General features: G+C 42.6%; 1 protein-coding gene and 1 non-coding gene across 12 annotated transcripts in view; one reads left to right on the forward strand and one right to left on the reverse strand.

Moving 5' to 3' along the window:
* Positions 1 to 26,567, reverse strand: part of BCL2L13 (BCL2 like 13) — a 51,083-nt gene extending 24,516 nt beyond the window's left edge. For 9 of the 11 annotated variants that reach the window (XM_044940898.2, XM_006071420.4, XM_006071423.4 and 6 more), the window contains exons 1-3: positions 26,424 to 26,567; positions 17,702 to 17,872; positions 532 to 639 (exon numbers count right to left, since the gene is read on the reverse strand). In XM_044940898.2, the coding sequence (XP_044796833.1) occupies positions 532 to 639; positions 17,702 to 17,822 (229 nt within the window). In that variant the 5' untranslated portion in view covers positions 17,823 to 17,872; positions 26,424 to 26,567. Of the gene's footprint in view, positions 1 to 531; positions 640 to 17,701; positions 17,873 to 26,334 lie in introns of all 11 variants that reach the window. The other 2 variants (XM_006071421.4, XM_006071422.4) reach the window with 2 other exon arrangements.
* On the forward strand, positions 21,624 to 21,695 carry TRNAE-UUC. Its single transcript has one exon. It is a non-coding gene; the product is annotated as a tRNA-Glu (tRNA).
* Positions 26,568 to 27,191: the final 624 nt, after the last annotated feature.

A 27,191-nucleotide genomic window follows, 5' to 3' on the forward strand; every position in this document is an offset into this window, starting at 1 on the left:
GCAGCCACGAAGACCCAGCAGAGCCAAGAGTAAAATACAAATAATTAAAAAAAAAAATCCAAATGCTTTCCTCCACAAATAAGGGAAAGACTGAGTAAATCTTCGTTTGATATATGGATTTTTAAAGTTTACGATTTAATGTTAAGCACAAAGTCTGTGGCCATAAAATCACAGGCACGAGGCTGCGACCGCCATCTACAATGTACCATGAGAAGGAAGGCGGCGCACCGACAGCGCTCTTTAATGCTGTTAATATAAGATAACAAATCACACTGGACGCGAAGCACCTTAACATGACTGTTTAGGCCAATTCTTAACACCAGAAAAGGGTCCATCTCATCTGCTGGGTATATTTTAGAAACTTATCAATATAAACAGATCCCCCAGGAAAGGAAAAGGTACCTTCTAGTTTCACCACTATAATCCTAGACCCAAGAAGTTATGTAATGCTGCGAACACTTGACTGTAAAAAAACGAATGAAACCACACCAACAGAGCCACTAATTAACCAGGAAATAAGAATAAAGAGACCTTCAGAAATTTCTTTGTCCAGGGATTTGAGCTCTTCCTCAATTTCAGTTTTAACTTTTAATAAAACTTCTTGATCCAGAGATTGTGAAACTGCATCTTGCTGAACCCCTGAAAGCAACAAGAAAGGTTACTATTGAAAGACAGAAAACATTAGAACACGGATAGGATGTTTAAGCATTAAGTCAGAAAGTACAAAATCAAAACTCATTATCATGCCCAACGGCTAGGAGAACTGTAAAAATGAGGAGGCTGAGGCCAGGCAGGTTGCACCACTAGCCCACCCCTGGAGGAGCCGTGACTGGAGCTCAGGCCTCAGGCCAGTGTGAGGACAGAACCACCAATTCAGCCTGCGTCCTGTCTTCCGGTTGGGCTGCTAGGAAGAAGACAGCTCAGAAACATTTCTGACACAATAGAGAAGAAAACCTGAAAGGTTATCATGTTTCCTTACCTTCGTATCTTCATGCAAACTGCGTTCCAAGAGAAGGCCCATGATCAACAAAGCATTTGTATCTTCCAACTTAGGAAAACCACGAACACAACCAAGTGTGAGGCAAAAGCTACTCTCATGCAGTAAAAGGAAAGGAAGGGCTTGGTCTGTAGCACACAAAGAACAGAGGAAGCTAACCAAAATAAAACTCAGATCCTCAAAAGGGTTTCTGTTGTGGGAAATATACAATTCCTTAGGTATTTGTACCAGAAATGCAACAGAAAAGATCCCCTCATGGTCACAGTTAATATATATCTGGTTAAATGACATTTGATTGAACATTTCTGCCTATGTAAATATCTTAGTTGAAACTACATAAATAAAAATTTTAAAGCATTACCTACAACAATATGCTACTAAGCAACCAATGGATCACTGAAAAAATCAAAATGGAAATAAAAATTACCTGGAGACAAATGAAAATGAAAACACAACAACCCCAAATCCATGGATTAAAGATTTATAAGACCTGAAACCATAAAATTCTAGAAGAAAACAGGCAGTATGCACTTTGACATGGATCTCAGCATTTTTTTGGCTATGTCTCCTCAGGCAAGGGAACAAAAGCAAAAATGAACAAATGGGACTTCATCAAACTAAAAAGCCTTCGCATAGTGAAAAAAACCATGTGCAAAGTATAAAGGCAGCCTAATGAATAGAAGATATTTGCAAACAATAACATCTGGCATATATAAAGAACACATACAGCTGGACATTAAAAAAAAAAACCAAACAGAAAAGCCTCAATTTAAATTGGGCAGAGGACCTCAATAGGTATTTCCAAAGAAGACACAAAGATGCCACCAGGCACAGGAAAAGATGTTCAACATCACTAATTACCAGGAAAATGCAAGTCAAAGCCACATTGAGATTATCGCCTCACACCTGTCGAAGCGTCTATTACCAAAGAGGCAGGAAATAACAAACACTGGCAAGGTGGTACACTGCCGTGAAAATGGAGATGACACATGTGGCTGTTTAACTGATACAGTCAACACGGAAACCAATACAGAGGCTCCTCAAAAAGTTAGAAACAGACCTCCACAGTATCCAACAATTCTACTTCCAGATATCATGCCGAAGGAAATAATTCAAAAAGATGTAAGTGTGTGTGTATATATATATATGGCTTCCCTTGTGGCTCAGCTGGTAAAGAATAGGCCTGCAATGTGGGAGACCCCGGTTCGATCCCTGGGTTGGGAAGATCCCCTGGAGAAAGGCTACCCACTCCAGTATTTTGGCCTGGAGAATTTACAGGCACACGCGCGCGCGCACACACACACACACACACACACACACACACACACACCTCCCCCAAAGAAAAAGAAATGCAAAAAGGCAAAATGATTGCCTGAGGAGATACAAATAGCTGAGAAAAGAAGAGAAGCAAAATGGAAAGGAGAAAAGGAAAGCTATACCCATTTGAATGCAGAGTTCCAAAGAACAGCAAGGAGAGATAAGAAAGCCTTCCTCAGTGATCAATATGAAGAAATAGATGAAAATAATAGAATGGGAAAGACTAGAGATCTCTTCAAGAAAATTAGAGATATCAAGAGAACATTTCATGCAAAGAGGGCCACAATAAAGGACAGAAATGGTATGGACCTGAGAGAAGCAAAAGATATTAAGAAGAGGTGGCAAGAATACACAGAAGAACTATACAAAAAAGATCTTCATGACCCAGATAACCACGATAGTGAGATCACTCAGCTAGAGCCTGACACCCTGGAATGTGAAGTCAAGTGGTCCTTAGCAAGCATCACTATGAACAAAGCTAGTGGAGGGAATGGAATTCCAGCTGAGCTATTTCAAATCCTGAAAGATATTGTGAAAGTGCTGCACTCAATATACCAGCAAATTTGGAAAACTCAGCAGTGGCCACAGGACTGGAAAAGGTCAGTTTTCATTCCAATCCCAAAGAAAGGCAATGCCAAAGAATGCTCAAACTACCACACAATTGCACTCATCTCACACGCTAGTAAAGTAATGCTCAAAATTCTCCAAGCCAGGCTTCAACAGTACGTGAACTGTGAACTTCCAGATGTTCAAGCTGGATTTAGAAAAGGCAGAGGAACCAGAGATCAAATTGTCAACATCCGTTGGATCATCAGAAAAGCAAGAGAGTTCCAGAAAAACATCCAGTTCTGCTTTATTGACTACACCAAAGCCTTTGACTGTGTGGATCACAACAAACTGTGGAAAATTCTTAAAGAGATGGGAATACCAGACCACCTGACCTGCCTCCTGAGAAATCTGTATGCAGGTCAAGAAGCAACAGTTAGAACTGGACAAGGAACAACAGACTGGTTCCAAACAGGAAAAGGAATACGTCAAGGCTGTATATTGTCACCCTGCTTATGAGTACATCATGAGCAATGCTGGGCTGGATGAAGCACAAGCTGGAATCAAGATTGCTAGGAGAAATATCAATAACCTCAGATATAGAGATGACACCACCTTTATGGCAAAAAGCAAAGAAGAACTAAAGAGCCTCTTGATGAAAGTGAAAGAGGAGAGTGGAAAAAGTTGGCTTAAAACAGAACATTCAGAAAACTAAGATCATGGCATCCGGTCCCATCACTTCATGGCAAATAGAGAAACAATGGAAACAGTGACAGACTTTATTTTCTTGGGCTCCAAAATCACTGCAGATGGTGACTGCACCCATGAAATTAAAAGACACTTGCTCCTTGGAAGAAAAGCTATGACCAACCTAGACAGCATTTAATTAAAAAGCAGACATTACTTTGCCAACAAAGGTCTGTCTGGTCAAAGCTATGGTTTTTCCAGTGGTCACGTATGGATGTGAGAGTCAGACTATAAATACTGAAACGGATGAGATGGTTGGATGAGTCTGTTTCTGTTTTGTTACATTTGTTCATTTGTTTTGTTTTTTAGATTCCATATATAAGTGAAATCATACGGTATTTGTCTTTGTCTGACTTCCTTCACTTAGCATAATACCCTCTAGGCCCATCCATGTTGTCACAGATGGCAGGATTTCATTCTTTTTTAGTGGCTGAACAGTTCAGTTCAGTCGCTCAGTCGTGTCCGACTCTTTGCGACCCCATGGGTCCCAAGGCCTCCCTGTCTATCACCAACTCCCTGAGTTTACTCAAACTCATGTCTATTGAGTCGGTGATGCCATCCAACCATCTCATCCACTTTAGTGTTCTTGCCTTGAGAAGCCCATGAACCGTATGAAAGGCTGAACAGTATTCCGTCATGCGTGTGCGCCACACCTTCTTTATCCATTGCTTCGTCTGCTGATGGACACTTAGGGTGTTCCCATGCTTAATTACTGTCAATAGTGCTGCACTGAGCATGGGTGTGTGCGTATCAGTTCAGCTCAGTCGCTCAGTCGTGTCCACCTCTTTGCGACTCTTTCAGACTCTTTGAACTGAACCTAACTGAACTGTTTAGCCACTAAAAAGAATGAAATCCTGCCGTCTGTGACAACATGGATGGGCCTAGAGGATATCATGCTAAGTGCAATAAGTCAGACAAAGACAAATACCATATGATTTCACTTATATATGGAATCTAAAAAACAAAACAAGTGAACAAATATAACAAAACAGAAACAGACTCATAGAGAACAAACAGGTAGCTACCAGAAGGGAGAGGGGTGGGGATGATAAAAAAAAAAGAATGCCGATTAGCCTGCTTGTGGCGATCACTTCACAATCAATGTTTATATGAAACCATCACACTGTACACCTTAAATACATGCAATTTTTGTTAATGATTCTTAATAAAGCTGGTTAAGTTTTTAAATTACATAAAACAAAAACAATCTTATGCAAAATTTCAAGACAATGTATCCTATGAGGAGGGTAATCTTTATAAATTCTCGTCAAGCATAAAAATCCATCTCGGCGTATGGGCTTTTTGTTTTCTCCTGGTAAAATACACCTAACAAATTTCCCCGTCTCTACCATTTTTAAGTGTGCAGTTCAGTGGTATTAAATACATCCATAACGCTGCGCAGCCATCAGTGCCATACACTCCAGAACTCATTTTGTAAAACGGAAACTTCAGACCCATTCCACAGTAACTCTCCATGACCTCCTCTCTTCAGCCCTTGACAACCATCACTGTGCTTTCACTATAGAATTCTGACTACTCGAAGTACTTTACCTAAGTGCCATCAGACAGCGTTTGTATGTCAGGGACTAGCTTAGTTCATTTACAGACAGACTTATAATAAATTAAAGTTGCTTATAATTAAAACAGGCTTTCCTTTTTAAAGTAATTTGTAGTTCAGATGGCTCTACAATGGCACTAATATAATTACACTAGTCAGTAAAGTGACTTCCAGAATATATGCAACATTATTAAAATAAGGCAAACAAATCAGAAAATTATTGTGGGTCAATCATTTCTTTCGAAGAAATTCTCTCTTCCTTCTGGCTTTCTGGAAGGCATCTCAATAGAAGGGAAGGAAAGCTTTCCTGCCAAGCACTCCAGTTCATTACCCAGGACCTCAGGCAAGGAAAACAGCCTTCCTGAACCTGTCTGTTACTGAAACAGGGAAACAATACCTGCCACAAAGGGAAGCTGTCAAGGGCAAAGAGATAAGCAAGTTAAGTTTCACCACATCAAAAATGCTCAATAGAGGGCTTCTCTTGTGGTCCAGGGGTTAAGAGTCCGCCTGCCAATGCAGGGGACGTGAGTTAAATCCTTGGTCCAGGAGGATGCCACGTGCTGCAGAGCAGCTGAGTCCGCGCGCCGCAAGTGCTGAGCCTGCACCTAGAGCCGGTGCTCTGCGGCGAGGAGCCTGAGCACCGCGACTGGAGAGCAGCTCACCGCAGCTAGAGAAAAGCCCACTCAAGGCACCAAAGACCCAGCACAGCCAACAAATCAACATCACTTAAAAAACACATGTATACCTGTGGCGGATTCATTTTGATATTTGGCAAAACTAATACAATTATGTAAAGTTTAAAAATAAAATAAAATTTATAAAGACTGAAAAAAAAAGGAAAAAAAAGAAAAAGAAAAAAAAAAAAGCTCTATAGACAATGACCCCACTCACCACCCCTTCCGAATCTCTAAACGTTGTTAACATTGCACAGTGTGCACAGAATCAGCTCACCATGGATTCCTAATTAACGATGTTCATACAGAACCTGCTTTCAGTACACTCAAAGTCTGGACCAGCAGGAATAACCTTCAGTTTACATAAAGCCAAAGCATCTGTTTTAACACCAGCAGTTACCCTTGTTCTCCAACTGCTGCAACAGAGAACAGCCTAGGGCTTAATATCAATTGATCTAAAACTAAAATGTATCTTTTCCTGAACACAAGTCCAACAGAATTTAATTAATTTATATCAAAAAATGCAGAAGAGAAGTTAACTTTTTAACTCTAAGGGTACCTTTCACAATAAATTCGTCTGAGACATTTCACCAGGAAGCTACAGTCCTAAATATCAGAAGGTCCCTGGTGTTCTGCCTTTCCCAACGTGACCTATCTCTAAGGGACTTGACTTCAAACTTTCTCCAGGCTCAAATAATCTCTGCCATGCTCAACAATGTAAGAATTTTGGTCAGTCACTGCCACAGCGAACACAGTGCTTTTAAGAAAAATTCTTCAAACATAATTCCACAACAGAAGCAGGGTAAACACCAGGCTGAAAAGCTTGAGTCAGCCCTTTAAGTTATGCAAAATCATCTCAAACTCAACATCTGCTAGCTTGCTCCTGACCTGTCCTTACGCAGAAACAGACTCTTGCCAGTCAATACAGCCTGCCAGGTAAACTTTTTATAAGGTTTCCTCACATAAGAGGCAGTCCCTCCATTCCACACATTCTAGAATTTATCCTTAAATTAAGCTGGATCATCAGAAAAATCCCCAGACAGTATCAACTATCTGTTTCAACTGAGTGCACTTTAGTGTCATTTCCTTAGCTTTTATCCAGAATTCCACAAAAAGACAAGAGTTTTGAAATGTAACACTGTATTTGATATTGACAGTTTCTACTGCATTTCTTTGTGTCCTATGTAATAAAGCTCTACGTGAAAAACAATTCTCTTAAAGAATAACATTCCCCTTAAAATAGCATAGCTTCTTCTGGGAACTAAATATAGTAGTTCCCTTTGTGGTTTCAGCTAACCGCATCAGCCACGGTCCCAAATACTGCACAGAAAATTTTAGAAACAAAATTCATTAATTTTACACTGCACACCATTCTGTCTAGTGTGATGAAATCTGGTGGGGTCCTGAGACCTGAGTCATAGCCAGCATGTCCAGACCATGTAAGCCACCCTTACCCATTAGTACAGAACACGCAGCGTCTGGTGGTGGGCGGCACCACCCGAGAATCCTGGAGCACACTCCCATGGACAGGGGGAGCTACTGCCCACCTCCACTTTGCTTTGGCTTTGCCTCAGAATCAAGTTCACTGCTCAACGCTGAGATGACTGCACAGGACCCTACAGACAACGTACCTGTGATCCACTGCTCCCACTATGGAAACGTACAGTCTTCCTATTCTGATTTCATTACAACTTATTTACTTCCATTATGTTCTAATTATAAGCCACATTAAATGATACATGGTGCAAAATTAAAAAAAATTAATTCCTCTTCCCACCCAGTAGGAACTCACTGCCAATTTATTCACTAACAAAAAAAGACATTTTTACCTAACCTGGACTCTTCCTTTTCCTAGTTATTTAATTCTGTCCACCCTGCAAGAACCAATTTCTCTTTTTTTGGCGATGCCAAATGGCTTGCAGGATCTCAGTTCCCTGACCAGGGATTGAACCAGGCCCTCAGGAGTGAAAGCGCCAAGTCCTCACCACTGGACCACAAGGAACTCCCTGCAAGGACCAATTTAAGTCTACTTCACCGACTACTTACGTATCATTGACACTGAACATGTGTATCATTTAATCTGTGCCTCACAGTTTAATACTTAAATATATACTGTCCTGTACCTATGATTTTGTAGTTTATCATCATTAGTCTGACCTGATTACAAACTATTTGAGCCAGTCCCTTGGTCCTAGACTTATGTCAAGTAAAGACTAAAAAAACACACAAATACTTGACATCAACAGCTGTCACTGTCTCTGTGATGAAGACTCAAAGGATTACAACGTATAACCCGACAACCTTGCTGGGAAGAAGGGACACAAGAAAGAAGGCAACAGAATGAAACTTATTAACAGATTCAGAGGGATTTGTAAAAGTTATCAGCATATTTTGAGGCTACCTCAAATATTTTAAAAAGTTAAATAAATAAAATGAGTAGTCCTTTACTGGAAGAGAGTAGAACACAGGCCAATCACATACACAGGCCAGTAACGAGAACATTTACGGTGCCAGCCTGTGACGGAGGAGACCGCGGAGGAGGGACGGCAAGAGTAAGACCTCAATCACCAGCTCATGCTCATGAGGGGCTTCACCAACGTCTGGATCACAGAACTTTAGATCCGAAAAGGTCAAGGTTAGTCCACCCATCTCATACGAAGAATATGGGACTTAGTAAATTTAGATGACTTGCCCAGGCACAAATACATTATACAGAAATCAGATTAGAAAGTAGATATTCTGATAAGAAACATTATTACTAAATTCAAAAACTTATGATTACAATTTCTGAAGTATAATGAATTAAAAATAAGGAATATATGAATGCTTTATTTGCCATCTGCCTCTTAGGAAAATCTGCATGCCTAAAACATATACACATCCCCACACCCATCACACCACTCCCAATACCACCACCATGTCACAAAGAAAATGACAATAATGTCTTGGTTACCATACGCCTCATCCTGTCAGATTAAAGAAAAGCAGCTGATTAAAGGCGTACCTATTCTCATGAGACTAATGTGATGCTAATTACACACGACAAGTTGTCATACTTGATAATAAGCCACGTGGAAAACCTAAACCAGTAAAAAGTCTACTGCTGTCAGGATACAAAAGGCTATTTCTTCAGCTAACCCATGACATAGACAGATTCACTGATTTTCTTTTAATCAACCCGCACTCCACCCTGACTTTCAAAAAAAAAGAGCTATACACAGGACCAATGCAGCATAAATCCTGCACTATAAACCCAAAAAAATATTTCAAAGATAAACAAACTTTATCACACTTAAATCCCACCCACCTCAATGTCAAAGAAAGGGTGAGGTGACTCAGCAACCATCATATTCCAGCCCCGGAATGCACTCAAAATGAGTATCAGATCAACAAGCTTAGAAGAGTTTTATGTATGGCCTAGACCTCTGAGAGCAAGAATGTTTTCTAAATCTATGGTTCCCCAAACTGGGGCACATTAGAAGTACCAAGAGAATATTAAACAATAATGAAGCAATAATTAAAGATACAGATTCCCAGGCCCCATGGAGCACCTGGTTCGGCAGGTGTGGGGCAGTGCTCCATAATCTTTGTTTTGACAGGAATGAGGATGTTCAGACTAGACAAGAAAGTCAAGTGAGCACCCACTCAAAGTCCGGGTTCATAGTACTCAGGATCAAACATCTCCTGTTCCTCATAGAAAGACTCGAGAAGAAACTTAAAAAGCGCACATCCCCAGAAATAGGGAACTGAACCAGAACCTGGGATCACACAAGATTGGCCTGAAAGCTGAGCTGAGATGGTGCTACTCCCCAAACTGACCTATGGAGTCAGTGCAATCCCATCAGAATTCCAACTGCCTCTGGGAATGGACAAGACAGTCCTGAAATTCAAACAGAACTGCAAAAGACAGAACATGGTCAAAGCAATTTTGCAAAAGAACAAGGTTGAAGGATTACTCATACTTCACAATTTCAAAACTTCCTACAAAGCTGTAAGCAGTCAACATAATGTGGTAAAGGTGTAAGAACTGACATATAAACAAGTGGAATCTGAGAGCCAGAAATAAACCCATATATTTAAGGTCAACTGATTTTTGATAAGGGTAAAAAGATATTCAATGAAGAAAACTATAGCTTTTACAACAAATGGCACTGGAACAACTTGATATTCCCACATAAAAGGATGAATCTGGACCCCACACTTCACATAAGAAAATGAATTCAACAGACAATAAGGTGCTACTGTACAGCACAGGGAACTACACCCAATCTCCTGGGAGAAATCATAATGGAAAAGAACATAAAAAAATAATGTATATATGTGTAACTAACTCACTTTGTTGTACAGCAGAAATTAGCACAACATTGTCAATCAACTAACTTCAATTTTTTAAATTGTTAAAAATTCCTAAATGGTAAGAAAAAAATTAATTCAAAATGGATCAAAGATCTAAATTTAAGAGCTAAAAAGTGTAAAGCTCTTAGAAGTAAACCAGTGAAAATGTGTGTGACCCTGGATTAGGCAACTGTTTCTTACATATAACACCAAAAAACTAGAAATCAAAGAAAAGATAAACAAGATCCTATAAAAATTTAAAACTTCTACATGTGCAAGAAAAGACAAAGCACAAAATGGAAGACACTATCCGGAACTATATATATCTATATCTCTCTTTCTTATAAGGGTCTGCTATAAAGAATTCTTACAATTTAACAACAGAAAGACAAATAACCCAATTTTAAAATGGACAAAGTATATGAATATTTCTCCAATTATACAAATGGCCAGTAAGCACATGAAAAGATGTTCATCATCTTTAGACATTAAGTGAAAGAAAGTGAAGTCGCTCAGTCGTGTCCGACTCTTTGCGACCGGGTGGACTGTCGCCCACCAGTCTCCTCCATCCATGGGATTCTCCAGGCAATAATATTGCAAATTAAAAGCACAGAGAGCTACCACTGCACACCACCAGGATAGCTATAAGCAAAAAAATATGGACAACAGGGACTGCTCTGGCAGTCCGGTGGCTAGGGGTCTGTGCCCCCAATGAAGGGGGCGTGGGTTCAATCCTGGGTCAGGGAACTAGATGCCACACGCCTCAACTCCTGCACGCAGCCAACTAGGGCCCTGTGCTGCCAGATCAGTAAAGAATATTTTAAAACAAGAACAGCAGATTTGGTAAAGAAGCAGAGAAACAGGAACCCTCATGTACGGCTGGTGGGAATAGTACAGCCACTTTAGAACACAGCTTAGTAGTTTCTAACAAAGCTAAACATACTCTTACCATAAGACCTAGCAATCATGCTCCTTTGTATTTTCCAAATGAGTTAAAAACTTACATATATACAAAAGCTGCACAGAATGTTTATCAGTTTTATATGTAACTGCCAAAACTTGGAAGTAACCAAGATGTTCTTCAATAGGTGAATGGATAAACTGTGATACATCCACACAATGAAATATTACTTAGCAATAAAAAGAAATGAGCTATCACAAGGAGATACCACTTCTTACTCATTAGGAGAACTGCGACAAAAGGGCAGAAAACAGCAATGTTGGTGAGGGTGTGGTGAAATCAGAACCCCTGTGCACTGCTGACGGGACCGTAAAATAACGCAGCAACTGGGGGGGAAAGGCTGGCATGTCCTCAGAACGCTTAAACGTAGGATGGCCCAGCCATTTCACAGCTGGCTATCTGCCCAAGAGAATGGCAAGCTGACACTCAGACCATTCATGCACCGATTCCTATCACTGCGTTACTCACCACCGTCAAAAGTAGAGACAACCCAATGTCTACCAGCCAGATGAATGGGTAAACAAAACAAGCTTTCTACATACAAGGCAACATGAGTCAGCCTTAAAAAGGAGTAATAGTCTGAAAAACGCTGCAACACAGGTGACCCTTACAGACACGACGCTAAGCAAAACAAGCTGGACACGATAGGACAGACACTGCGATTTCACTCCAATGAGACTCACAGAGACCGGAGGAGAACAGTGTGTGCTGAGAGGGGGACGGGTGAGTAGAATGGGGGATTAGTGTTTTAACAGCTGAATGAATATCCAGCCAGCACCACGACAACATGCATTCGACAGTCACATTACTAATTAGCAGACACGAACCTACTCTCCTTCCTAACCTAAGACATGTCTTATTGAATCCCTATTAATGACTACAACATCAAGGTGCTCTGTATTAACACAAGCAAAGTTGAACGTAACAAGTTGTTATTTGGGATCACATACACAAATCAGCGGGACTTCTGCTAGTCAGAATATATATAACGTTGAACTTATTCAACACGAACTAATGGAGTCCAGTCGAGCTGACAACTTCTGGAAAAGCAGAGTTAACTATTTAAGGAGAAGTTATGTACCCAGCACATGACTCACTGAGGAAAAAATGAAAGACATTTCATGTGACAGAAATCTTGAGTAATGATAGGGCCACCTTCTTTAGCCTCCTCTTCTAACACCTATTGCTTCATGAACTTGGAACCAAACCCTAACCACACTGCACCACTGCACGCGGCAGAGGCTCTATTTATAAGAGCATGCGCAGAAGGGAGCTCTACTCAGGCTTTAGATAACAAACTGGAGAGCAAGGCAGCAGAGAGAGCGATTAGAGCCCACGTTTTCCCCCCGAAAGGTTAGCACACACATTTGCATACGATACTGTGTTCTTGGGCTTAAGGAAACAATACAAGGGTAACAACCAAATTTCATAACCAAAACAGAAACATCAAAGCAGGTAAACCTCTCAGATCCTACAAGATTTGGGTAGGAAAAAAGTTCTATGCTCAAGCAGAAGGAAAAAAAAAGATTAACACATGCTTATATAGATGCGTAGGTCTTTACAAACTTAATAAATCACAGGGCTTGAAAAAGCCTGGTTTTTGTGGACCATGAAGTTTGTTACAGTTAAAAAATATTGTGAATAAGTGGAATCTGGGTAGATGGGAACATATGTATGTATTTGAGTAACCAACTCATCTAGTTTGCCCGGGACTTTCCCAGTTTTACTCAAGCCTGGGCAAACTGGACAGCTGGTCACCCTAATGTGCACACAGGGCAGATACACTAATGAGGACAGGAGTCTAGGCTGCAATAATAAATAAAGCAGTGGCTTCAGCAACTTAACCCAAAGGTGCCCCCCTCCTGTGTGCACCGTATCTAATCTGGGGACTGGAGGCAAGAAGACTGTGCCCTACCGTGACTCAGCAGCCCCGCCTGAGGGTGGCGGTGCTCTCCCAAGACTGCATCCTCAGGAACACCTCTCCCCCTTGAATCAGCCTACACACACCACAGGCAAGGGAAGCACGGGGAGAAGGCACACTGGCCCTTAAATGCCACAGCCTGGCAGTGACACAGGCCCCGGCACCCGAGTTTCACCGGCTGGGACCAGTCTCATGGCCCTGCTTAGATGCAATTTCTTCATGCCTCAGACAGAAAGGGAAGCAGGTCTGGGGAATCATCAGGAACCACTATCACAGGAAATCCAGAAAAACATCCACTTCTGCTTCACTGACTATAAGAGATGGGAATACCAGACCACCTTACCTGCCTCCTGAGAAATCTGTATGTAGGTCAAGAAGCAACAGTTAGAACTGGACATGAAACAACAGATGGGTTCAAAATTGGGAAAGGAGTACAACAAGGCTGAATATTGTCACCTGCTTATTTAATATATGCAGAGTAATTCAAGCGAAATCCTGGGCTGGATAAATCACAGGCTGGAATCAAGATTGCTGCGAGAAACATCAACAACCTCAGATATGCAGATAACACCACCTTAAAGGCAAAAAGTATACGAACTAAAGTCTCTTGATGAGGATGAAAGAGGAGAGTGAAAAAGCTGGCTTAAAACTCAACATTCAAAAAACCAAGATCATGGCATCTGGTCCCACCACTTCATGGCAAACAGATAGGGAAAAGTGGAAACACTGACAGATTTTATTTTCTTGGGCTCCAAAATCACTTCGGACAGTGCTGCAGCCGTGAAATTAAAGATGCTTGCTCCTTGGAAGGAAAGCTATGACAAACCTAGACAGCGTATTAAAAACCAGAGACATCACTTTACCAACGAAGTTTTGTTGAGTCAAGGCTATTGTTTTTCCAGTAGTCATGTACGGATGTGAAAGATGGACCATAAAGAAAGCTGAGTGCTTAAGAATGGATGCTTTTGAACTGTGGTGCTGGAGAAGACTCTTCAGAGTCCCTTGGATCAAACCAGTCAATCCTAAAGGAAATCAACCCTGAATATTCACTGCAAGGACTGATGCTGAAGCTCCAATACTTTGGCTACCTGATACAAAGAGCCAACTCACTGGAAAAGACTGTGATGCTGGGAAAGACTGAGGGAATGAGGAGAAGATGGGTTAACAGATGATGAGATGGTTAGATGGCATCACTGACTCAACAGACATGAGTTTGAGCAACTCCGGGAGGTAGTGAAGGACAGGAAAGCCTAGTGTGCTGAGGTCCATGGGCTTGCAGAGAGTCAGACACGACTCAGCACCTGAACAACTGTCACAGGGGCAACTCAGCTCAAGTGAAAAACTAACAGGAATAAGAATGGCTCACTGACAGTCTACAGCAACAGCAGCAGGAGACACAACAGGTAACGGGGTCTTCTGTGGGGTAGACTGAGGGAAAAAGAGCACCTGTGGGTTCCTGATGTGAGAGGTAATGTGAGGAAGGGCAGCGTGCCTGTGGCCTTCAAATTACATGATGGAAAACACAGGAAAAGAAGGAGAAAAGTCAGGAGACATTTCTTTCAAATCCTGAGGCAGGATTTAAAGGAAAATGGGAGAACTGTCACAAAACTGTAACAGTTAATAATAGTAGACAAAGAAAGAGGAAAAGAAAGAGGAAGGAAGCAGAGATGAGAGTTAAAGGATGACTCTAATGTTTCAAGCCTGGAGAGCAGGTGGTTAAGACTCTGCATTTCCAATGCAGGGGGTGTGGGTTCAATTCCTGATCTGGGAACTGAGAACCCACCTGCCGCACAGCATGGCCAAAAGAAAGGAAGTGATTATATGAAAAAAGACCAATTAGTCTGTCTGGGACTTACTCACTTGGCCGAATCTGGGGTGCTGAGGTCAACACTGAAAAATTACTATCCCTGTTACGCTAATTGAGATTCTATTGACAATAACCTTAATCAGGTGTTACATGAAATAATGGATGGCTTTCACTGCATGTAAACTGGAAGGGTGGGTGGCTGGGAGGGGTGGGCTGCAGGAGCCCCAGCGTCCCTGTGTGTGCCCAGCATGACAAACTGAAGGCTAACTTCCTCTGATCGAGCCCTCTCCACGGCTGGCGATGAAATAACTAGGCAGGTGCAGCGGCCACATGACTGCTCGCTCCTTTTTGGTTCTGCAGTTTGACTCTGGACAATTTACAAAGGTAAATAACCGTTAGAGGAGGGGGGAAGCAACATGCAGAACGGCTCTTCACTACCCTCTCTACAAATGTGCTGAGTTACCAGACCCACTGCAGGTTGAGCACATGCAGACAGATGGCAGACGCCACCCAGCACCCGTGTACAGGGCGTGTGCCTGCCAAGAGTCAGGTATCGTTCTCCCAGCGTATTTATTATATTGGGAATACTGGGACTTCCTGGCAGTCCAGTGCTTAGGACTCTGCACTTTCAATTTGAGGTCGGCGGGGTGGGGGCAGGTAGGTCCAATATAACCAGTAAACCAGTATACAGTATAACCGTAAAGTTATACTGGTCACTGAAATGGTGCAATTGACTTAAAGTTACAGATATCACTGAAGTATGATATGTAGTGAGGCTTGCTGAAAGCGAAATTATGTTTTGTGAAGCTGCTTTTAAAAATACAACCTCAAGTTAGGTGTGAGAGAAACAACTGTAAAAGATCAGAGGGGAAAAAATCATGAAAATCTAGAACGTCTCTTCACTGGAACTACAAGTGCTTCCATGTGCTTACTCCACTTTAAGCATAAATTTTAAAGTGCACGTAATAGGTATGGAAGTATAGCCTATGGTAGAAAGAGGACCTGGAATTCCAATCAGCAGATTCATATTCAGAAAGAAAAATGCCTTACCATACAGCAAAATTACCAAGTAAATGTACATTTATTAACATTTTAATTGAAATTTCTTATAACAACCACTTTGTTTAGAATTCCTTCTTGCCTTGACTTCTTCAGTAAAAGCCCTACTACCAGTGTGAGGGACCTGGATGAAAGGGGTCCTATGGTAAACCAAAAACTGTGTCGCAGTCTATCAATGTTTGAAAAGACGGAAACATTCAGACATGCAATAATGGAGATACGATAGAGAAGCATGTAAACATGACACAATGGGGGAAAAAGATCGCCATAGTCACTGTAGCCGCTAGCACAACCATTTGAAAGCTCTGCAGGAGTGCTCAGTCGTGTCCACTTTTTGTGACCCCAGAGACGGCAGCCCGCCAGGCTCCTCTGTCCATGGGATTCTCCAGGCAAGAACACTGGAGTGGGTTGCCATTTCCTTCTCCAGGGGAATCTTCCTGACCCAGGGATCAAACCCATGTCTCTTGAATCTCCTGCACTGGCAGGCGGATTCCTCACTACTAGTGCCACCTGGGAAGCTCTTAAAAACTATGTGAATATTGAGTAATATCAGAAGACAACACAACGTAAAATAGCTGCTGAGTTTGGTGAAATAATAAATTAAATATTTGAAATATTATTTAAATAATAAATTAAATTTTAGTAGGAAAAAAATTTTCTTTTATGGTGTCTTTGAAGCTATTTTGATATAATTTTGTGTAAACAGCTACTGAGCTCAGTGAATTCAAAATATGATTCAATGTTTAAAACACAACACACCCTCGAATTATATGTCAGCATATACAAGCTCTGTTAAGACATCTTTGGTCATCCCTATAGTTGGAATGGCTACGGGAGCCCATCTTTTCTGAATCACAAAAGGAAACTTTCTTGAGCTAAAATAGCAGCAGATAAGAACTACCTCCATAGCTACAGTAAAATCTGTGATGAGAATATTTAAGAAGATGATGTTATATGTTAATGAGGAAGACTAATTCAGACTCTAATAAGCTTCATCTGCCAAGTTAAAATATACACAACTCCACAATACAAAGAATTGTGCTAAAAACTCTAAGTCTGAGAGATTAATCCCCTGTTTAAATCTAACATCCTCACTACTATATAAAGAATAGATAAAGAAGGACCTGCTGTACAGCACAGAGAACTTTGCTCAGTATTTCGTAACAACCTAAAAGATGGAAGAGTCTGAAAAAGAACTGACGTGTCTATAACCGAATCACTGCTGCACACCTGAAGCTAACACAGCACTGTAAATAAACTACACTTCGATCAAAAAAACTTAATATCCTTGGAAAAAAACATAATTCTAAGAGCTTGTTATAAACTTCAAAAATAATTATTTAATTCTAATCTATATCCTGTTAAGTAGGAAATCTCTAAAGGCAGATGTAGTTCTATTTATTACATGTATTTAGTATGTTTTTTACCTCTACCAATGGCAATCATTCAAAATATTGAGCTTGTGGGCCTCCCGTGGTGGTCCAGGGGTTAAGAATCCATGCTTCCACTGCAAGGGGCACAGGTTCCCTGGTTAGGGAACTAAGATCTCTTAAACCAAGTGGTGCAACCAAAAGAAAAAAAATCAAGTTCTTAAAAAAAAATTAAAAGTCATGCTTCTGGGAATGGATCAGGGGTTGGGAAGGGACAGAGTGAAGGGTTAGTCTTTAAGAGCTGACAGCATTATTCAGACTCACAGCCATGGCTATACAGTGCTCAGACCCACATTTTGGCACACATTAATTATTACTACTTAATTCAACCACAAGCCAAAGACGATACCTTGGGGTGAGGAAGCAGGCTGCTCCTGCAGCTTCTCCTGAGAGAGGAGTCCCAAGTAGCTGAGAACCACGTACTTCGTTTCATAGTGAAATCCTAGAGGCACGGTAGTTGAGGACGCCATGGGGGTGGCCGGCAGAGCTCCGAAAATGTCTACTTACAGATGTACAAAACCTAAAACCAGAAGAATATTTTTTTAGGGTACAGTTCATTACACGCCAGGATATCCCGGGTGGCCCATGACTGAGAATCCACCTTGCAACGCAGGGGACTTGGTTCCATCCCGGTCGGGGAACTAAGAGGCCACATGCCCCAGGGGCAACTGAGCTCTCACAACACAACTAGAGTCCAACTCCAGAGTCCCTGCGCTATAACGGAATATCCTGAGTGCTGCAACTAAGACGTGATGCAGTCAAATAAACACATAGTTTCTTTTTTAAAGTTTGTTACCTGCCAGTACATTCTCCCATTAACTCCAACCATTCAACTAAATACCAAAATAAATATTTCTCAGACTTATCCTTGGTAATCTTTAAAAAACATAACTTCAGTTTACTTACAGTAGGAATGCATGTATTCAGATTTCAGGTCAAAAGCACGCTCCCTTTCTATCTCCCCCAGTTACCCTACTTTCACCTGTGTGGCAAGAACAGCAGCTCTGCCCTCTCTTTATGCTGCACCACGCCCCCAGCCAGTACGTCTCATTCTTCTACTATTAAAGCCTTCACATTCCAGCAGGGTCCATGGTGCACAGCTGCAGGTGACATCTCTCGTTTCCTCCACAGCTTCGTGTGCCATACGACTAGTCTGAGCCCGAGCAGTGAGAGAAGCAGCTGTGTGTGCAATGGGGTGGTGGCGGGTCCTCTCCTTGCAGACTTCCTCTCACCTCCTCTCTGGACTTGAAATGTGATGATGGCAGACACCTCCAGGGGGCAGCACAAGACAGGAGAGACCTGGGCCCCTGAAAGACGCTGCAGAGCAGAGCCGCTCTGCCCACCTTTACTGCCCGCCTCTGAACTCTTCCTCAAGTCAACTTTATTCCGATTCTCTTCAGGAGGTACTTTAACTTGTACCCTGATCAGTGCGAGTCCAACTCCACTTCTCCACCTGGACCCAACTGTTTTACCTACCATGTACCCCTGTTTTAAAGACCTATTCTTTTGGCAACTTTCAAATATATCATGCAGAATTATATATACTATGTTCACCAGGCTGTAAGTTACAAACTCAGGATTTATTTATATCATAATCAGTTTGTATCTTTTCTTTTTTTTAAATTTTATTTTATTTTTAAACTTTACATAATTGTATTAGTTTTGCCAAACATCAAAATGAATCCGCCACAGGTATACATGTGTTCCCCATCCTGAACCCTCCTCCCTCCTCCCTCCCCATACCATCCCTCTGGGTCGTCCCAGTGCACCAGCCCCAAGCATCCAGTATCGTGCATCGAACCTGGACTGGCAACTCGTTTCATACATGATATTTTACATGTTTCAATGCCATTCTCCCAAATCTTCCCACCCTCTCCCTCTCCCACAAATCAGTTTGTATCTTTTAACTCCTACTATGTATCTTAATAGTCGCTGCAAACCAAAGTGTTTTATTAAGGTTTCCAAATAATTGTTTTCTACTTAAAGCAATGATACAGACTGTTTTAAGATCTTAAGAAATATCTAATAAAAGAAAAACATTCAGATAACCCGTAACAGGAAAAAGAGACAGGGAATGTTGACAAAATATAAGATCTGTACTGCTGCTGCTGCTAAGTTGCTTCAGTCGTATCCAACTCTGTGTGACCCCCTAGACGGCAGCCCACCAGGCTCCCCCGTCCCTGGGATTCTCCAGGCAAGAACACTGGAGTGGGTTGCCATTTCCTACTCCAATGGATGAAAGTGAAAAGTGAAAGTGAAGTCGCTCAGTCGTGTCCAACTCTTCATGACCCCATGGATTGTAGCCCACCAGGCTCCTCCATCCATGGGATTTTCCAGGCAAGAGTACTGGAGTGGGGTGCCATTGTACTAAACTAAGATAAATGAATAAACAACGAAACAAAGTATGGAGAATTTGAAATACACAGAATAAAAGGATGACTATATAAAGAGATTAAAAAGAATGAACATAAAAGTCTGGTTTCAAGGGGAGAAAGGAGTCTGAGAACAGAGACAAAAGGTCTGACAATTCTTGAATTTTGTCACAATGAAAGAGATTTAAGCATGCTTACATTCAGTGAAAGCCGATTAGAAATAAAAAGAGAGCAAGGAATAAATTAGTAAGTAAAGTTCCGAAAGAGAGGAGAACAGAGGAAATCAATAACAAAATTTAACCTTTGAAAAGTCTCAGTTGTTTTTGTTAAGAGGAAAAAAGAAGTACTCATCTTCTGAATAACGCTTTAAATTAAAAAAAAAAAAAATGAATTTTCTAGAATTTGTTATAATCAAATTTCTTGTATTTATCCAGGCACCCCAATGCAGCACTATTTACAATAGCCAAGCCATGGAAGCAACCTAATGTCCACTGACAGAGGAATGGATAAAAATGATGTGGTGTTTACACACACACACACACACACACACACACACACACACACACGTGTGCATGCATGGACTGGAATATTACTCAGCCATAAAAAAGAATGAAATAATGCCATTTGCAGCAACACAGATGCACCTAGAGATTACTACACTAAGTGAAATAATTCAGAAAGAGGAAGACTAATAGCATATGACATTACATGTGGAATCTAAAATATAACACAAATGAACTCGTCTACGAAACAGAAACAGGCTGGCAGTGGCCGAGGGGCGGAGGGAGGGGTGGGCTGGATCGGGACTGTGGGGTTTGCAGATGTGACCTACACTATAATGGATCAACAACAAGGTCCTAGTGTACAGCGCGAGGAAGCATGTTCCCCGTGATAAATCACGATGGAAAAGAATGTGTACGTGTGCACAGCAATCACTCTGATGTACAGCAGAAATTACCGCACAGAACACCTGACTGGTTCAGTTGGGAAAAGAGTACAAGGCTGTATATTGTCACCCTGCTTATTTAACTTCTATGCAGAGTACATCATGTGAAATGCCATGCTGAATGAATCACAAGCTGAAATCAGGATTGCTGGGAGAACTATCAACAACCTCAGATATGCAGATACCACTCGAATAGAAGAACTGAAGAGGAATAAAGCCTTTTGATGGGGGTGAAAAAGGAGAGTGAAAAAGCTGGCTTAAAACTCAACATTCAAAAAACTAAGATCATGGCATTTGGTCCCATCACTTCATGGCAAATGGAAGGGGAAAAAGTGAAAACAGATTTTATTTTCTGGGGCTCCAAAATTACTTCGGACGGCGACTGCAGCCATGAAATTAAAAGACGCTTGATCCTTGGAAGGAAAGCTATGATAAACCCAGACAGCATATTAAAAAGCAGAGACATCACTTTGCCGACGAAAGTCCGTCTAGTCAAAGCTATGGTTTTTCCAGTAGTCATGATGGATGTGAAAGCTGGACCATAAGCAAGGCTGAGCGCCGAAGAATTAATGCTTTCAAACTGTGGTGCTGGAGAAGACTCTTGAGAATCCCTTGGACTGCAAGGAGAACAAAGCAGTCAATTGTAAAGGAAATCAACCCTGAATATTCACTGGAAGGACTGATGCTGAAGCTCCAATACTTTGGCCACTTGATGCAAAGAGCCAATTCACTGGAAAAGACCCCGATGCTTGGAAAGATTGAAGGCAAAAGGAGAAGGAGGAGGAGGAGGATTAGATAGTTAGACAGCATCACCTATTCAACGGACATGAATTTGAGCTAACTCCAGGAGATAGTGAAGGACAGGAACCTGGTGTGCTGCAGTCCATGAGGTCGAAAAGAGCTGGACTGACTTAGCTACTGAACCACAACAGAAATTCCACAATATTGGGAATTCCCTGGTGGTCCAGTGGTTAGGATTTGGTGCTTTCACTGCCCTGGCCCAGGTTCAATCCCTGGTTGGGGAACTAGATCCCACAAGCCACATGGTGTGGGAAGAAAAGAGAAAGAAATTAACACAACATTGTAAATCAACTATACTACAATAAAATGAATTCTTAAAAAAATTCCTTGTATTTATCAGAAATCCACATCTCTGAAGACACTTTTAATTACACACCAGCCCAGATGCTACACACAAAGCATCTAGGATTTTTAATCTAGCGCTCTTCAAATTTCCTTAGAAATCCCAACTGCCTAACCATAAATGCCATAAAGCTGACCAGAGTTGGACATGACTTGGCGACTGAACAACAAATGCCATCTTAGTCATGATTTCATAATTCTCCACCTTCCAAACTCACCATCCTATTCACAATGAAGTCCTCAGCTGTAGTGTACATGTCAGTAGCCATACATCCACACGGTTGATGAATGACTCTATTACGCTTAATGATTCACACTAAGGAAGAAGACGGTCACACACATTTAAGTCATTTCAGTTTAGCACACAGTCTTTAAGCTTCACATGTGTCTCTGATGTCCCAAACACAGCACACCCACAGGTTAAAACATCCGTCCAGCTCCTCTAACTCTACCTAAGCTGCCAGTTTCAGAGCAGCGGAGCAGCTCGTTCGTTCAGGTGATGGCGCAGGCAGACCTCAGAAACACGACTATGTGTCTACAACACCGGGAATACAGCCAATTTTTATAACAGGTGTAAATGGAGTATAACCTTTAAAACCTTGGAATCACTATGCTGTATAACTGTAACATATAATATCGCACATCAACTTCAATTAAAAAGACATGCTATTTTATGTCCGGTGCACTTGTATTCAGTTACAATTTCTCAAAGGTACTGAGGACATGCCGAGTGCACACTCCACAGCCCCACTGCTGGGTGCTCTGGGAACAGGGCAGCCACTCCCTCTGCCACACTCTATGCAGACTGAAGTCAGCATGCTGAACCAAGGGCTCCTGCGTTTCTAACACATACCACAAATTCCCCTTGCACGAGACCTCCACTGCTGAAGTACTGTCACAGAAGATGTCACAAAAATCCTCCACACCGGAACGAAAAAGTAGCAGTCTCAACTTTATTAATGGAGAGACAGAAGTAGACAATTTATCTGCTGAAAATCAGAAGAGCTGGTGAACAGCACAACCACCTGGCGGAGAGCACTCTCCTCCGTTCTGACCTCGCAGGCCTGCTCCCTTCCAACACACACCTCCTGCAAGCCTGGCAGCGTTCCGACGGGCATGAGAGGACACAGAAGTGAAAACACTCCCACTGATGACAACTGGAAGAAACGGGAGAAAAACAAGGCAAGGTCCCAAATATCAGACGCCCATAGTACCGAAAGAAGCAATTTTGTCAATTTTGAGAATGGGGTGGTGGCGGGGAGGGAGAAGACAGGTTAAAGGAAAAGGAAACATGCTCTGAGCCCAGCAGCTAGTCTTCCTGGAAGCAGGGGCCACGCTCAGGTCCAGTCCACTACTACCTCATCCACCAGAGGACGTTCCTATCTGAGACAGCACAAGCTTCTTTCCAATGATGAGAAAGACACAGCCACTTTTACTCTTTACATTCCATCTAGAACACCTAATTCAAATTAGGTCTAAGTATTCTTGGTGTCAAGAAATGATTAAACACAAGAATGATCTTCAATATAACAACTCCTGTTTTTTGCACAATTCTAACAAGCTATTGAATACAGCTGTATTGCCCAGCCATTTCTTTCTCTGCCTTACATATTAAGTTTGTTCCTCTCTCAAGTTACAGGTAGCTGTCAGCCAGATGGATGGCCTGAGGAAGCTCAGGGTAACTTAATCCGTGTTTATACATAGGCAATCCACCTATGTTTATACATAGGTGGGTTTATACAATGTCAAACCCACAATCTCACAATAAACACTTTGCTTTCCCTAAAACTGGATTTCTACTATGAAGACCAGTGCAAATGCCAGGACAGCAGTGTAGGAACTGGGTATTTTATATGAAGGGTAGCCAGAACGCCTACAGCAACCATTAGATTCTGCTTTAAAATCTTATAAAAAGCAAATCTGCAGCAACTCAGGTGTCTTGCAGTTGTTTCCCAACCTTGTCTCATCATGACCACCTTGGCTGCTATTACAAACCTCTAACACCAACCTCAGAAACACTGACTTAGAATATCACACCTGTATTGTATTTCTTAACCCCACAGAACCCTTAACACAAGCACAATTACAATTTAACATGATATATTTATATTATTTTAGGAAGCTTTGTTTTTAAGACCATTTCCTCCCACCAAAATAAAATGGTAACCTTATTATATTGTTAAATACTCCCATATGGAGTTGAGTAGATCTATAATCCCAGTTTATAAAGAGAAATGTGAAAGTCCACAGACAATTCAGTTACAAACGAAAACACTGCAGTTTTAAACATTAACAGTTTCTGATTCCCAGACTCCAGTCCCATTGGTGGTTTTAGTAAAGACTTTTTTTTAAAGCTCCAGAAATGAACATGAACTCCAATAACTTCGTTTTTTTCTTTTTAACTTCATCTTTTTAATCCATACTTTCTTAGTTCTTACAGAATTCCAGAACTTTCTCCCAAAGAAAAGTTACATAATCCTAATAAATATTGTGAAACTGCAGAAATTTCACTGGGTCCAACTGAAAAACTCAACTAAGCATTTCATTTTAAAATTCAACAGACACTAAATTATTTTAGTGTACATTATCACTTTCCAACTGAAACACACCTAATTGAAGAGGCCAGTTCAATCCTGCGTTAAGAGCCATCCACAAACGTCTCCACGCAGCAGCTGGCATACGAAGATAATGTGCTTACAGAGTAACGCCTCACTCTCTCTCTCCCCACAAACATGTAGTTTGACTTTCACAGTAAGTAATCAGGCTTCCCATGTATGCGGATAACGTGCATAATAGGGAGAGGTAACTGTCAGCTTCTCTGCTCCACGCCTAAGTATATGACAGAGAAAAGAAAACACACACTCTCCTGGCAAAAACAAGTTCACATGAATGGTCACAGCAGCAGTATGTAACAGTCAAACTGTGGAAATAATTGCCCATTAACTGATGAATCTGTAAAATGTGGTCTATTCATACGCTGCATATTATGTGGCCATAAAAAGGAATAAATTGCCAATACCTGCTACGACATGGAAATAAAAAAAAAGCTAGTCACAAAACCCCACATATTGTATAATTCTGTTCCTATGAAATATCCAGAACTGGCAGATCTACAGAGACAAAACCTAAAACAGATCTGCCTGGGTAGGAGAGTGTGGGGATAAAGAATGACTGCTGCCGGGCACAGAGTTTCTCTTGTGGCTGTTAAAAACTGCCGTGATAGTTCTATAGTCCATGACTACACACGTGAACGGCTTGATGGTACCTCAATAAAGCTGTTTTAAAAAAAAAATCAGCTACTCTGAAAATAGCCCCCTCCCTTCAACCCTGTTAATACGTATTAATTAATAACTCTTGGTGAACACTCATGTGGAATAAGATATGCGTCAAAATCAAGTTTGAAAAACCACGATAAAAAAGCAGGACGGCAGGATCACAGTTAAAACTTGTTTTGCATGTCTACAATGTTTCAGAAAAGAAACATATTCCTAAAACAATCATTATTATTGCAAATCACCTGTCCTAAAAGCTTAGCCGAATAAGATACGGAGTAAATATTGAGTAACTGATGTGCTAACGAGCACCTTTTCTCTACCAAACAGGTTGGACTCAACCACATGTATCCTTCAGCTGAACTCAGCTACGGGGATACAGGACGGCATAAGTAAATTCATCATTTGGGAAAGAAAAAAAAAAAAAAAAACTGAGAATGGTACCTAACCAATCAGAGTAAAAGGATTTCAAAGTCCCTAACGGTCTATTATCAAGCGAAGAAAATGCCACAATGCTTTAAATATTTGCAATTTACGGTGTTTAAGTTTATCCAGCTGCGTATGTGAGGTATCAACAGTTCACTATCAACACACTTGCTTAATTTTCTGGGTGACTGAAGAAAAAAAAAAAGAAGGTACTAGAAGGGTGTGGCAACTCATCCAAGGTCACACAAGTCAGGGCATAGACCAGCATTCTGGTTTGGACCAAACCTCCCGGGGAAATCGCACTGACAGTTTCGCAGGACTTGTTAGTTTTGCTCCAAATAGTAAAGTTAAAAAAAAAAAGGAAGGCAGGAGGGGACCGTCTGTTTGGCTTAAAACTTGCACAGACAACGAGCTGGCCCCGCGAGGAACGGCGCTCCTGCGGGCAGCGGGCAAACTCCGCAGGGCGGCGGCCAGGGCCCAGGACCTGCGAGCAAGCCTAGGCCTGGAAAGTTCGAGCACGAAGGAAAAACACTCAGGGACGCCCTGGGATGGTGGGAGAAAGACCAAAGGGAGAGACCACCTAGCGCGAACCGTATGTCTCCACGGGTGGGGAAAGTGAACATGTGAAATAATATAACAGCAAATGACAGCGGCGTCGGAGCCGCCGGGAGAGGGACCGTGAACCTCAGAGAGAAGCCGCGACCCGGCTGGCGGGCGGGGAGCCAGGACTCGAGCCCCGCGCACGCACCCCTCGCCCGAGGCCCACCCTCGCCCAGGCAAGTCTGCGGGGCAGCGGGCTGGCCTCGCGCCCTCAGCTTCTCACTCTTTCGTCTCCCGCGTCGGCCTTCGGACACCTCCGGCGGCGCTGGGAGAGGGCCCGGCGCGGCCTGCCCGCGACCCTACTCCCCTCACCTGGCTCAGGCCCCTGCAACCCGAAGAGGTGAAGGAGGCGGCGGCAGGTGCTGCACACACGAACCCGCGGTGGCGGCGGCGGCGGCGGCGGCGGCGGCTCCGACCCGCTGCCCTAATCTACCGCCGCCGCCATGTTGGCGGGTGAGGTCACCCCGGCGTGCTTCCGTCACCGCCGGCGTTGGGGCGGGGCACGGGCGCGCCGCAAGGGGGCGGATACGCCCTCCGGAGCGGAAGTCTGGACCACAGAGGTTTTGTGGTGGAGGCGCCACCCCTCTTCTTGCAGACGTGACCCGGAAGGACCACCCTCTCCTGGCCTACTCTCCACTTGGAGAGCCGCTCTATGGTTCTGCCGCCGCAGGCGGCCGAGAAGGAGGCGGACTGGGATGGGCCCACCGTCGTGGGTGCGGAGGCGGGCAAAGCCTGCGGGAACAGCTGCAGGCGCAGCGTGAGTGTGTGTAGGCGAGCCGGCTGACGGAGTGTCGGGTCCTGGGAGCGCCGGCGCAGCAACACTGGGGATCTGGGTCACTGCAGATGCGGGGCGGTGGGGGCGACTCAGCGCCGCAAGGAAGGCACGCTTTGGCACCCGCCCCGCGAGGGTATCTAAGGGAGCCACGGTGTCTGCACGCCTGACGGCCCGGAGGAGGGGCCGAGGGATAGAAGGCCTTTGGGCAGGGTCCTTGCTAGTGGGGTCAGGGGGTTCTTTCTATGCTGATGAAGATGTCTTCCGGTTGATTGTGCTGGTGGTTGAGCAGCTCTGGATACTCTTGA

Source organism: Bubalus bubalis, chromosome 4 (assembly GCF_019923935.1).
Source record: "Bubalus bubalis isolate 160015118507 breed Murrah chromosome 4, NDDB_SH_1, whole genome shotgun sequence".
In the NCBI taxonomy this organism is placed as follows: Eukaryota; Metazoa; Chordata; class Mammalia; order Artiodactyla; family Bovidae; genus Bubalus; species Bubalus bubalis.